The 14,844-nt window shown below is 39.4% G+C and overlaps 1 protein-coding gene across 1 annotated transcript in view; it reads left to right on the top strand.

Annotated features, from left to right (window-relative positions):
- Window positions 1–14,844, top strand: part of MYO3B (myosin IIIB) — a 498,102-nt gene that overhangs the window by 377,452 nt on the left and 105,806 nt on the right. The window contains exons 31-32 of the mRNA XM_050751472.1: window positions 11,090–11,150; window positions 12,080–12,176. Coding sequence (XP_050607429.1) covers window positions 11,090–11,150; window positions 12,080–12,176 — 158 coding nt within the window. The remainder of the gene's footprint in view (window positions 1–11,089; window positions 11,151–12,079; window positions 12,177–14,844) is intronic.

Below are 14,844 nucleotides of genomic sequence, written 5' to 3'. Positions count from 1 at the left end.
TTATGAACTGAAGGTTTGTCGCACGCTGTGTTAAGCAAGTCTATTTGTGCCATTTTTCCACCAGCATGTGCTTACTTCATGTCTCTGTGTCAGAATTTTTTAGTCATATTTTGAAATTAAGGTATGTACATCTTTTAGACATAAGGCTATTGCACACTTAATAGATAATAGTGTAAAAATAACTTTATATGCACTGGGAAACCAAAAAATGTGTGTGACTTACTTTATTGCGATATTTGCTTTATTGAGGAAGTCTAGAACAAAACCCACAGTATCTCTGAGATGTGTTTGTTGTTAGTCTGGAGTTCACATTCAACTGGGTGTCCTGTTTTTTGTTTGTTTGTTTGTTTGTTTGTTTGTTTCTTTGTTGAGACAGGGCCTCACTCTGTCACCCAGGCTGGAGTGCAATGGCCTAATCTTGGCTTACTGTAACCTCAACCTTCTGGGCTTAAGTGATCCTGCCATTTCAGCCACCTACGTAGCTGGGACTACAGATGTGCGCCACCATGCCTGAATAAATTTTTTTGTAGAAACAAGGTCTCACTATGTTGCCCAGGCTGGCCTTAAACTTTTGAGCATAAGCAGTCCTCTCATCGTGGCCTCCCAAAGTGCTAGGAGTGCAGGCATGAGCCACCACACCCAGCTAGGTGTCCTGTATTTTATCTGGCAACTCCAGTTCAAGTATTTTAGAACTAATGTATCATGAATATGTATGCATATAGCCTGGCTGTATATCATGAAATATATTGCTAAATCTACCAAGTGTTTCTAGCATTCCTCTGACCTCTACATGCCATAACATAGTGTTTTTTGCCCTTTAAGGGCTTTTGAAACCATATTCAGGGATATCAGTTCCTACTTATTTATTAAGGTCTTTATTCAAATATCACTTTCCATAGCCGTTCAATCTAAAATTGCAGACCCTGCCTCCAATACCTTCTATCCCCCTTCCCTGCTTTAATTTTCCTCTTTGGCACTTAGTTGTATTTAATATGCTACATAGTTACTTTTTTGTTTCAATTTGTGTCTGTCACTTGAATGTAGGTTCATGAGCAGAGGACTATTGGATCTCCTCTGCTGTATCCCCAATACTTAAACAATAGTAGGAGACAAATTTAAAGGTGTTCAGTAAAGACTTGGGAGCTGAATGACTGATGTCTGGGAGCCTATAGAAGACCTTATATTGCACATGTCATACACATTGTTCTTATACAAAATCTCAAGGAGACTTGCCACCAGATGAGAGCCTTCAGTGCGGTAAGATGTGTATAATCTTAGTAAAAGTCCATAGATGCAAGATAAATAGAAGGTCAGGCCAGGGGGTTATACCTCCAGATATCATTGGGCTTCATTTAATCTGCCTCCTAGCAAATTGTCTAGAACTGAATGTTAGTAGCCCCAGGAATCATTCATTAAGATCCTTACTAGAATTGTGTGACTATCTGGAAGAGTCCAGTAACAAAATGCTGCTGAGGCTGAGAGGATGGGCTCTGGTTCAGCCAGATCAGGATTTGTATCTGGTTATGACCTAGGTTACTCAAATAGCCCAAGTGTGAGTTTCCTGGTCTGCGAATTGGGAACACTGGGGGACTTATGCTGCTAGCACTGGCATGGGTTGAAATGGATAGTCCAGCCAAGTCCTCAGCACAGTGCCTGACAGAAAGGAAGCTGCTTCCATCACCATCACCCAGGCCACACCACAAATTCCACCTGAGCCCACATAAAGCTCAGCTGCTCTAGCCATGCTGTGGCCCTCGGCCCATGGCTCTGCATCCCTTCAGATCACAGTGCCCTTCTTCACTACTGCATCTTTTGTTTTATCCCCGAACTTCCTCTCAGCTCCCTTGGTTGCTGACAAAGAACTGAAATAAGCTTTATGGGCAGCTCTCAGTTGAGTGTTCTTTTTTCCAATAAAGCAAGCATTCTCAGCAGAATGAAGAAAAGCCTTCTGCTCCTACCTTAGACTTTTACACAGTGACAGCTGCCTGCAGTAAAGTAGTGAAGGAGGGAAAAGAAAATAAATGAGAATGCAAGGACTGGCAAATTAAGACTGTATGGGCTCACGGTTGGGGAAAAGCAATGAGGCAAACAAATATGATCACATTTAAAGGGCTCAGTGGGATTTGAGAAATTAGCATAAGTGCATAAATCTAACTACTGCTAACTTAGAGCAATGGCATTATGAGACAGTCATCAGCCTTTTTGAGCCCTTCTGATGAATTTGTCCTTGAGCCATGTTCTAAAACTTAAAATAATTGTGTGTTTTAGAGCAAACAAATATCCATATATTTAGATGTAACTTGCATATTCAACTCATTCAGTAATGATTGGGGTGGGATGCAGTGCATGCATTCAGAATTGTTCTAAAAGTTACTGGGTATCCAAACCTAATGAGAAAAAAATAATACAAAACCTGTGAAGCTTATTCCTTCTTGTTTCCCTTATTTTCCTGCAATAATGGTGATCTTATTTTGTACTGTTACTGTTTCTCCTTTCCTATGCTCTTTGTATTTCCTTCATACCACACATTAAAGCCCAGGAATAATGTTTTTCCTCTTTAGAAATCAAGAAATACCAATTAAAATAATAATGAGGCATGCTTTGCAGAGATAAGCAAAGATTTAAAAGACAGATTATTCCCAGTGCTGGCAATGTGACAGGAAATGGGCCCTTTCATACTTTTTGTGGCTATGAGTGTTAATTTTTGTTGCTTTTTAGAGAACTTGATGACATAATTTCAAAACTTTAAAATAGAAAAAAAGTTTCTCACCCTTTGACCTGACAGCTTTATGTATAAGATTTATCCTAGGGGGATAACTGGATAAGCACTCCTAACTCTGGCACCAAATATTTAATGATCCATTGCTTATAATGTGAAAAATTTATAAACAACTTAAATATCCAAACATAAGAGATTAGTTAAATCTTGATAATCACCCAATAGAAGACTATATAGCTATAAATATGATATACATGTCCCTGTGCATGTATGTGTGTTATATACAAATATGTGGAAAGATGCTCAAAATGATAAAAGGTAGGTTAAAATGACAAATATGATGAGCTATTATTATTTTTTGAGACGGAGTCTCGCTCTGTCGCCCAGGCCGGAGTGCAGTGGCCGGATCTCGGCTCACTGCAAGCTCTGCCTCCCGGGTTTACACCATTCTCCTGCCTCAGCCTCCCAAGTAGCTGGGACTACAGGCGCCGCTACCTCGCCCGGCTAGTTTTTTTGTATTTTTTAGTAGAGATGGGGTTTCACCGTGTTAGCCAGGATCGTCTCGATCTCCTGACCTTGTGATCCGCCTGTCTCGGCCTCCCAAAGTGCTGGGATTACAGGCTTGAGCCACCGCGCCTGGCCTATTATTTTTAAAAATATATTTTATGTGCATAGAAAAGTATCTGAAAAGATATATGCAAGAAACAAATTATATCTGGATATGGACATTTTCCCTAGTCTTTATTTTCTTCTCATAGAATATCTGTATTTTATACAGTACAACAATAAATATGTATTATTTTTAATCATACAAAATAATTTTTGATCAGAAAAACGGGAAAAAGAGCAACATTTTTGCCATCAGTTCTTTTAGTCATTTACTTTGGGTGAAAGGCAGATATTACTACATTTTCATTGGTTAGTGACTGGTGAATATTCAGACAACTTGGGAATTTGGAGCATTTTCATCAGCTAAAAAATAAAATACAAAGCTAATGAGCACAGCAATACCTAGAGCTCTGATATCTCAAAAGCCAAGTGGTTTGTGGTACTTGCTCTGGTTTGCTGTCCTCCCTTGGAAAATTTTATACAGGATGCTTTCAGTAGGTGATTTGCAGACACTTTTAGATGGTCAGAAAGTAGCACTAGACAAATCAGTTGCAAATCGATTTTCAGTGTGGTTATGCTCAATATATTCTGTAAATACAGCAGGCAGCCTCCAATTCTTCCTAGAGTGGAAGTAAATGGGGGAGTTGATGCAGAAAAGGCTTTTCAGAGGAGCTGACACCTGTGCTAAAGGGTAAGAATGCAATGACCAGGTGAACAAGAGAAGAGGGAACATTCAAAAGCATGAAAATCAGAATACAGCCCTTGGAGATTTTGTAGGTACTTGACAAAAGCTTATTTGTGGTGGTGGTGCTGGCAGTGAATAGGAAACAAAAGTGTTCTATAAATCCTAGCTTTCCGGTTTTTGTAATAAAACGTGCATTAATTTACACATTTTGGGGTGCCTTTTAACTTAACCCACAATGACACATAATAACACAATAGATAGTTTGTATTTTTCTTAAGACATTTGTTACCTTCCAATCCTCTGTGTCTTCAAAGCTATTTAAATAACTACATAAAGTAAGAAAAAAATCCAATAATACCCAACTGATGCAAATCAGTTGATACATAATGACAATGTTGGGGGATTCATATCTGGGTGTTCTTCCGCATTTATACCCTTAGTCTTTGGAATGTTCAAATTCCATATAAAAACTAAATAAGAATGCTTGAGTTGCCAGTTGGGGTTCAAGACTATGCCAAGTTCATATGAAAATCCTGTTGGCACTTAAGTCAGCACTACATCATTAATAATGGACAGTGTCCTCTTCTCTGATGTCATTCCTTAAATGTATACCTTCATAATTTGAATTTACTAAAACCATTTCTGAAGATGTGTATGCTTTCTATTATCTCTTATGGTAATAACTTCCATAAAGGAAGTTATATGAATTGTTTATCTGAAACCTGCCTCCCTCAAGATTCTTGGGGGCCCTACTATTTAAAAGTGTCCTGGGCTCAGCCAGGCGCAGTGGCTCACGCCTGTAATCCCAGCACTTTGGGAGGCTGAGGCGGGTGGATCACAAGGTCAGGCGTTAGAGACCAGCCTGGCCAACATAGTGAAACCCCGTCTCTACTAAAAATACAAAAAATTAGCCAGGCATGATGGTGGGCGCTTGTAATCCCAGCTGCTTGGGAGACTGAGGCAGGAGAATTGCTTGAACCTGGAGGGCGGATGTTGCAGTGAGCGGGATGACAGTGTGATACTCTGTCTGGAAAAAAAAAAAAAAAAAAAAAAAGAAAAAGTATCCTGGTCTCAGGAGGCTGAGATATGAGGATCACCTGAGCCTGAGAGGTTGAGGCTGCAGTGAGCCATGATCTCACCACTGTGCTCCATCCTGGGTGACAGAGTTAGACCCTGTCTCAAAAATAGGAATAATTCTGGTCTGATCATATCTTCTGCAGAGTGGTTTTACTGCTGCTTCTTGGGAATAAGAAATTGGCCTTCTCTTATTAGGAGCTCTTTGATTTTTTTTTTATTTTTTTTATTTTATTTTTTTTTTTGGTGGGGAAGCTGGAGTGCAATGGCACAATCACAGCTCACTGCAGCCTCGACCTCCCAGACCCAGATGATCCTCCCACCCCACCCCAGCTTCCGGAGTAGCTGGGACTACAAGGGCATGCCACCCTGTCTGGCTAGTTTTTGTATTTTTCATAGAGACAGGGTTTCACCATCTTCCCCAAGCTAATCTCTCACTCTTGGATTCAAGGAATCTTCCCGCCTCAGCCTCCCAAAGTGTTGGGATTATAGGCTTGAGTCACCACGCCCAGCCAAGAGCTCTTTGGTTTTCGTTCAAAGTTATCAAAAAAGTAGAAACAAATTACTTGGTTATGCTGATTAGCCTTTCTTTTGGGGCTACCAAATGAGACATAAATTTACTAGGAGAAATTCTCCGAAATTTAGAGACAATGGGAAGCTAACAAAAATCAACCAACGTTGAATTTGCTATTTTGAAATTGGAGTATGCTTTCAAGTGTGAACAAATAAATGGATTTCTCAGTTTGTCTCCAAGCCATTCTAACTTAAAATTGATAAAAAATAATCTTGAAAACTTTATCAAAATTAATAAAAAGTACACAAAGAAACTAAGTAAAGTTTAGAAAATGGAGAATCTGAGGGGAGCCAGTGTGTCTCAACATCTATCCAACCAAAAAGGTACTGATTCTAACCCTAAAATAGAAAAAGGCCAGTTACTAGACAAGCTTGACTGATCAGATACATCCTCAAAGACCACCCTGCTTCTTTTGCTTTAATTCTAACGTGTAATTTAGTCTCCAGAGTGTATCAGCCAACCAGTGAGAGGAAAAGTATAGTCTGGATCATACCGTTCATTGTAAAATCACGCTGGTATATTCTACATTTCAAATATGACTCTTTTGAGGTTGGTTATTGCAACTCAGCTCTCCCCAAAATCATCATCCCTCAATGAACTGACAAATTGAATTTTGGAGCCTGTGAAGCTGAGGCCCAGTCCCTGGACCACGGTGACTTCACCTAGTGCCACCAGCACAGCGTGACCGAGCCAGCTGGCCGCATGGATCTCTGCTGCAGAAGAAGGGAGATGCTGAGTATTCTCAGCAGCCCGCTACTCAGGAGCCAGCCTTCACCTTGCCCCTCATCCGCTCACACTGGGATGCGGGTTTAAGAGAGGGAATTAGATGTGAGTTTTGTCTGGGGGCCTTTTCAGGACAGATGCCCAGCAGAAGGGTTCTCAACGGTGACTGAGAGTTTCCGTCTCCCCTAGAACCCACAGTTCAGTGAACTGACTTCAGTGGAGCGGTTGAGCCCCGGAGGCAATCTGTTTGAGACTTCAGTTATGCTTCCAAGAGGCCAACGGAGCCCTAGAAATATGAGATGAATTATACAAAGAGGGACAACTGCTTTCTATTCACCACACTTTGATAGCCATATTCACTGCTTCTGCCCAGATTACCAACAGAGGTCGAGGACAGTGTTATTTGTTAAAAAAAATTTCCTAGGGATTCAAAAAACAGTATCACACTTCATAAATGAATTAATTCCTTAATATCATCTGATACCAATACATAGTCAAATTTTCCCAATTATTCTAAGAATGTCCTTTGCACATGTTTATCCAGGCCAGGATCCAATCTAGAATGTTACAGTGCATCGAGTCGTTATTTCACCTAAATCTCTTTTGATATAGAGTAGTCACTTTTTTCATAACACCGACTTTTCCAGAGGATCGAGCCATAAAATGGAATTATCTCATAAAATAGCTCACCTTCTGTATTTAGCTGCTTGCTTCCTGTGGTCTCATCCAGCTTGTCCCCCATGCCCTGTGTTTTATGTAGACTGTAAGTTAGATCCAAGGACTTAATCCGATTTAAGTTAAATGTTTTTGACCAAAAGGAAAAAATACATCATGGGCAATATCACATACGTCATGTTGCTTCACATTATAAGACAATGTTGTCGTGGCATTAGTGGTGTTAAAATTGAGCACTGCATTAAAATAGTGACCTTCTGATTTCTCCAGTGTACATTGCTCCTCTTGTGAAATGAAAGAAAATGGTAAATCACTGGTATGGTGGTACTTTGGCGCCATATGAATGTCCTGTTCCCTATTAATTGTTTGTCTAATGATTTATCAGCAATTAATGTTTTTTTGTTTGTTTGTTTGAGATAGAGTCTTACTCCGGCTGCCCAGGCTGGATGGAGTGCAGTGGTGTGATCTTGGCTCAGTGCAGCCTCGACCTCCAGGGCTCAGGCGATGCTTCCACCTCAGCCTCCTGAGTAGCTGGGACTACAGGTGCACATCACTATGGCCCAGCTAATTTTTTGTATTTTTAGTAGAGATAGGGTTTCGCCATGTTGCCCAGGCTAGTCTCCAACTCCTGTACTCAAACAATCCACCTGCCTCGACCTCCCAAAGTGCTAGGATGCCAGGTGTGAGCCACCACACCCAGCAACAATTGATAATTTTGGCCTGATAATTTCTCTCTGGCATCGCCTTTTCCATAGTCAGTATACCGTAGTCTTATGGTATACTGCTTACCTGTTATGATTTGAAGCGAATCACTGGCTTCTTGATGCTTAACTCCTTTATCTGTAAAAATAGGTTGTTTTAGGAAGCAGAGGCAGGAGGATCGCTTGAGGCCAGGGGTTCGAGACCAGCCTGGGCAACATAGTGAGACCTCATCTCTCCAAATAATAAAAAATTAGCCAGGTGTGGTGGTAGCACATGCCTGTAGTCCCATCTACTTTGAAGTCTGCGGTGGGAGGATCACTTGAGCCCAGGAGTTGGAGGCTGCAATGAGCCATGATCATGTTACTACACTCTAACCTGGGCAACAGAATGTGATTCTACCTCAAAAAACAAACAAACAAACAAAAACCAAAAAGAACCAATCCAAGTTGCTGTCAGCAGTATGTAACATGCTTTGCTTGGTGCCTGGTGGTCTGTATCCATGCAATAAGCATTGGCTTTTTTTTTCTTTCTTTTTAAAAAATATTTTAAAAATTCAATTAAATAGAGACAGGGTCTTGCTATATAGCCCAGGCTAATCTTGAACTCCTATGCTCAAGCATTTCTCCCACCTCCACCTCCCCAGTAGCTGGGATTGTAAGCTTGAGTCATGGCTTTTTGTTATTATTGTGCTTTTCCTTATTTTGGTAATGATGGATTACAGAGCAGTATCCAGTCTCATATCCCTGAGGCAAAAAAAAAAAAAAAAAAACAAAAAACAACTCTAGAAAGGAGTTGAGGAAGTTAGATTTTTTTTTTTTTGAGTTTTTTTTTTTTTTTTAATTTAAGTTCTAGGGTACATGTGGATAACGTGCAGGTTTGTTACATACATATACCTGTGCCATGTTGGCGTGCTGCACCCATCAACTCGTCAGCACCCATCAACTCGTCATTTACATCAGGTATAACTCCCAGTGCAATCCCTCCCCGTTCCCCCCTCCTCGTGATAGGCCCCGGTGTGTGATGTTCCCCTTCCTGAGTCCAAGTGATCTCATTGTTCAGTTCCCACCTATGAATGAGAACATGCGGTGTTTGGTTTTCTGTTCTTGTGATAGTTTGCTGAGAATGATGGTTTCCAGCTGCAAGTTAGATTTTTTAAGAAAACTGACTTGTACCATTTTCTTAAAAGCAAGATGTGTTCTAAGAATCAGTAGTGCCTCAACATGCTACAAAGGAGAAGGGTCCATTGTTAAAATAATGTCTAGGAAATGTCTCCCATTCTTTTCCATTCTTGAAGTCTCGTTGAACATATGATTAAACTAAAGTTTCCAGAAAGCCTCTCAGGAAAGAAACCTAGGCTAATCTTATAGGCTAATCTAGTATTTTCTAATTTATTTGCCTGTAGACACTACTCCCTGACCTCTGCCACTGACTTTTCTTAAACGCACACAAACATTACATTGAGCTGCCTTGGATTCTTCCAAAGGCTTGAATGAAGAGGGAATCAGAGAAGCCGACTCCCTGTGGAGAGTTGGGAGGTGTCTACCAATGACTTTGGATTCTGAAAAGCCACACAAGCTAGAGGAGTTGTCAAGAGGTTCAGTTTTTGAGGGGTCAGGAAAGGCATAAATTGGAGGCCTGGCAGTAATTCAACAGCTAAACTCTCTTAATTAGACTTTCTCCTAGAGGATCTTAGACTCCACCCATCCTATAGGTGTGTTACAGCTACTGGGACTTGCCTAGGCCACACAGAAGTGAGTACTTTGGGCCAATGCTTAGATACTGAAGGGTATAGAATATATTATGGTTCAGAGGAAGAGCAGAGGATTTGGAGTCAGACAAACATGGGTAAATGCCTTTGTTCTACCAGGTATTTACCATGATACCTGGAAAAAATCTCTTAACCTCTCTGAACCTCTTTCTTCATCTATATAATATATACAATTAAAGTACTTAGACCAAATGGTTGTGAAGCTTTCTTAAATACTTAAAAGCATTTTTTAAAATGAAGTAGTATATAAATGATAGTTAATTTAATTTTAATAGTAAGAGTATTCTTACTACATGACCCCACATTTTGTGGATTGACTAATCATTGTTTTATTTATTCAAATGGTTAATATTTATTGAGCATTTACTATGTACCAGGCACTGGGTAGGTACTTACATAGAGCGTGAACTAGAGCAGATCCAGTCCCTGACTTCATGTAGCTTACATTCCATTGTGGGAGACATATGATAAGCAAATATACACACAAATAAATATAGAATTATAGTCCCCTCCTTCCAGGTACTGATGTGGTAATTTTTAAATGGGAATATTGCTTATAATATATATTTTGAAGGTAATGTCCACAAATAAATATATGGAAATGAATTTGTCAATTTAAGTAAAGAATAAGATTAATAATAAAAAATTGTTAGAGACCTTAGGAATAATTTATCTCAATCTCCTCATTTTATAGATGAGGAAAACTAGGACCAGGAATGCTATAGAAACTTACCCAAAGTCACATGTTTGTTGTGTCCTGCATGTCACATGTGTGCATGTGTGTGAGGCAGGGGTCAGAACACAGATTTCCCTTCTTTACTTAGTGCTTTCCATCTGCTGGTTCTGTCTGAAAGGCATTATGAGTGGCTCCTGTTTTATCTGTGTGTTATAAGCGCACTCTTATACAACATGTTCTGATTATAAAAAATTGAGGACCCAGACCAATTGATTTTTCCAAACTTTGTTCCATGAAGGATTACAATTTTACTAGATGTTAATAGGTTATCACTTTAAGCTTCTTGGTCAAATTACTTTTGGACACCCTGCATCCCCCCTGGATCTTTACTATAGAGATCCATAAATGTATATTGTAATTTTAAAAGATTATTCCTGCAGTAAGGAAACCTTTTAAACTATGCCCAACCTAACATTCCCCAAACTTACTTGATTACAGAATCCATTTTAAATTCTGTAGCCATGAATGTGATTCATGTGCTGTGCAGGAAGTGTAGCCTTAGCATCCATTTAGTTGGCTCCTTGGTAAAGGTTGTGGAAGCCCATTACAGCTCACTAAACCAAAGCCAATCACACAACTTTAAAAGGAGCAGTTCCTTGGATCTTAGGAATTCAGGCAGACTGTGGATGTGTGTAACATGTAGGAGCAACACCTAGTAGGATTCATTTTCTTAAGGTGACCATGTCCTTTTAACCCAGGACTGAAATGGGAAACCATGGAAGCATAAAGAGTATGTTTTGATACATCTTTGACACAATCCTCTTTAAGTTTTGCTATTATTATTTTCAAGTCTTTTGAAATTATTATTATTGTTATCTTTTCAGGCATTCACAAGCCCGGAGTTCTCCAAAAGGGTGCGATATCTTCACAGGACATGCAAACAAGGTAGCTGGATATTGTGATTCCAAAGTAACTGTGTGTCATTCCTTCAGACTCATCCAAGTTCATAGGCATGAAGCTTGTCTGTGACTGCTTGGTTGGGCCATCCAAATTTGAAACTGTTAGTGATATTTTGAAGTCTTTGAGACAAAAGCCCAGCTTGCTAAAGAACTTTGGTTCAGTAGAGAGACAGGGAGGTACAGTAGAGAGAGAATCAAAAGCCTGGAAATTTGCTGCTGAGAATAAATGTTAGCTGCTCCCTGAGGTGATTTGTCTGTGCACTCCACTCTCTACAGATGTTAGAGCCTCTTTTTGAGTAAGGACCCGAGGTTCTTTGGTAGCACTTTGATATCCTGCTCGAATTCAATATGTGAAATGGAGGCGTCTCTCTGTGACTTGGAGCCCACAGCAGGCTTTGAAGTCTGATCCAATTTTTGCTGCCTACTATTTGATGTTGAAAGGATGAAATGAAGAAAATGTACAGTTTTTGCCAGTAACTCTGCTGAGCATATGTAAGATTAAAAAAACAAAATCCTTTGGATGATGTACTTAGAAATGTTAAGCAGATTAATACCTTCCTATAGGTTTTCTTTTTTCTTTCTTAGAGATAAAAAATAAGTATAGGTGAAAATCAGCACATAGCTGTTTTATATTCTGGACTATAATTAATTTAACAGGAAGCTAGGTTGACTCGTTCTGAAGAAGAAATAAATGAATGAAGCAAAAGATGTTGAGACTTGGCTTCTAATTGCCCCAAGGAGAGGACCTCCATTCAAGTCTATGCAAGACGGGAGCAACTTACAAATGACTCCAATATACATAGCCTCTTGTTTTTAGTCAGGGTTAAGTGCCCCTTCGTTAAATAGAAGCCATGTCCTTAAGGCTGTTTCATCAGAGGATAATAATAATATTTCTCTTACTGGGTTTTTCTGAAGCACTCAATTTCTGGGACTGATTTGCTGTCTTCTCGGATATGCCATCCTGCTCCAGATCACCAAGGACTGAGTCTCTGGGGAGCCCCTCAAAAACCTGGTAAGAAGAACATTTTGAATTGCATGCTGCTTCTACCATTTGCTTGTTTGCGTACTTTGGGCAGGACTCAATTAGATAGTAATATGACCAAATGTTGGCAAAAACTTTTGGGAAGCCATACATGCTGGATGTAAAACTTGTATTAAAGGTAGTTTTACCATGTACCCATGTCATTTAAGATAATGAACATCAAAGTCCATGCTTTTCCATTTACTTAACCTTAAACTAGGAAACTGTTCTAAAATTTCATTTTATTAAAGGGAAGATAAACAGCTGACCAGCTTTTAGTGGAGCAGATCATGCAGGGTCGAAATCTAGCAGTTGATAAAGAATATGGATTTAGAAAGTAGTTCTGCCCTTTTGGCAACATGGCCATTCTTTGAGCTCAAGAAGACAGACATGCCTTTGGGAAACAACTGTTTCTGGCTCATTTTCTAAATTTCTTGCTACAGAATATAGTAAAAGTCAGTTTCAGGTTTGCATGCAGCTATAACCAGTGCTTCTGGAAGATAAAATAGAAACATAATTGTAAGAAATATTTACAAGTTAGAAGATATTAAGGACTACGTGAACCTTTCCAAGAAAAGAAATGCTCCTGATGTTACACTTAATGTCAACCTCATCTGTTTTTCTGAAATATAAAGTAATTTCTCAGATCTCTTCAGTTGTCTTCTTAGCTTGTTTATCAGTGACAAAGTAGCACAGTATGAAGTGGGAAATGCATAATAAATGTGTTATGACTTCAGTCAGTCTATATGGATCTTAAACTCTTGGAGAGAGACAAGAGGATGAGTCCATTATAGCAGAACCTTTTAAATGGACGTGTAGTAAATGATAAACCTGACAAAGGAAATATTTTCCTCATAGCCAGACAGTATTCAGGAATAAGGTCACAATGAAGTGGGGGTAAAAGTAGTACAAAAAAAGAGGAGAGAATTTAGGGGAAAAACAGTACAATGGAGCAAATTCATTATGCAAGAGTTTGGTTGGTGCTTTTCTCTATCCAAACAGATAGTCTCTATATTTTAATTGGAGTGTTTAGAGCATTTATATTTAATGTGATTATTGATATGTTTTGGTTTAAATCTATCATCTTGCTATTTATTTTCCATTTGTCCTATCTAGTTTTTGTTCTCTCTTGGTATTCTATTTTTAAATAGATGTAATTCCTAAAAAGAAAAATTTTAAGTATGGTTGAATAGCTAAACCATACTGGCAGGTTCTGGCATCAGACCTGCCTGGATTCAAATCTCTGGTCTCGTGTGTGTGTGTGTGTGTGTGTGTGTGTGTGTGTGTGTGTGTTTTCTCTTTTTTTTTTGAGATGGAGTCCTGGCTCTGTCGCCCAGGCTGGAGTGCAGTAGCGCAATCTCTGCTCAGTGCAAGCTCCGCCTCCCAGGTTCACACCATTCTGCCTCAGCCTCCCGAGTAGCTGGGACTACAGGCGCCCGCCACTATGCCTGGCTAATTTTTTATATTTTTAGTAGAGACGGGGTTTCACCGTGTTAGCCAGGATGGTCTCGATCTCCTGACCTCGTGATCCACCCGCCTCAGCCTCCCAAAGTGCTGGGATTACAGATGTGAGCCACCGCGCCTGGCTGGGTCTCCTGTGTTAATCAAGCTAGGTAGCAACTCCTTACCTTAGTACCTATTCATGTAAAGTGAGGGAAATAGTAATGCATATCTGAGAGGTTTCACTTAGGATTAAATGAGCTAGTGTAAGTAAAGGGCATAGCATAGTGTCTGGCTCATAGTAAGGGTTTAGTAAATGTCAGATGCTGTTATGGTAATTATTGTTATTGATATTATATAAATACAGAGTTAATCTATGAACATGAATACTAGGTAGAGAAATAAAGTTCTTTTGGTAAGACATTAAGTTTTGGTGTGATAGTTTGGGGAAGTAAAAATACATTACATTTTGAATTTATTAAAAAGAAAAGAGACTTGTTGGATTACAATAATCTTTCCCATTCTTTAGGAAAGTGTCTTAAAAAGTCAAATGTATTAATAAGTAACACATCTGATTTGCTATAAATGGCTTATATGCACGTTCTTTCTAGAGTTGTCTCTCCCTTTCAGTCTAAATGATTTTCTATTGGGTCTGCCACCATCAACATTATTGCCCCTTACACCCTTATAAACAGCATCCTAAGTAGTCTTCCTGCCTCCATTCTCCTTTAGTTTATCTTATGCCAACAGAAACCTAAGATTTCTAAAGCAAAATCCTAATCGTGATCTTCTCTCCCTCCACACTTTTCAGTGACTCCCTAGTATCCCAGCATGACCTTCAAGGCTTTCTCTGTTCTGGTCCTAATCTTTTCTAGCTCTAACTTCTACTGCTCTCTCTTTTTCATTCTGTGCTTCAGAATCTCCAAACTATTCTGTTTTCTCTGAACATGCCTGGTATGTTCTTTCCCTCCTCTGTGACTGTTCATGCTGCCTCTTCTACTCCACATATCCTTCTTCCTCATTTACTTTTCAAAATCCTCTCCATTCTTCAAGGTCCACAATGGCTCCCTACTCTTTTACTCTTTCTTATAATACTTATCACATCCTGCTTTGTTTTATAGTTACTTTAATGCATCTACTAGATTTAAAACTCTCTAGAATCATGTCTTCCCATTTATGAGTTCTCTCCTCACAACCTAGCCTAGGTCTCGAATTGAAT

Source organism: Macaca thibetana, chromosome 12, assembly GCF_024542745.1.
Source record: "Macaca thibetana thibetana isolate TM-01 chromosome 12, ASM2454274v1, whole genome shotgun sequence".
Lineage (NCBI taxonomy): Eukaryota > Metazoa > Chordata > Mammalia > Primates > Cercopithecidae > Macaca > Macaca thibetana.
Note: the sequence above shows the minus strand (reverse complement) of the source record. Positions and strands in the feature narration are given on the sequence as shown.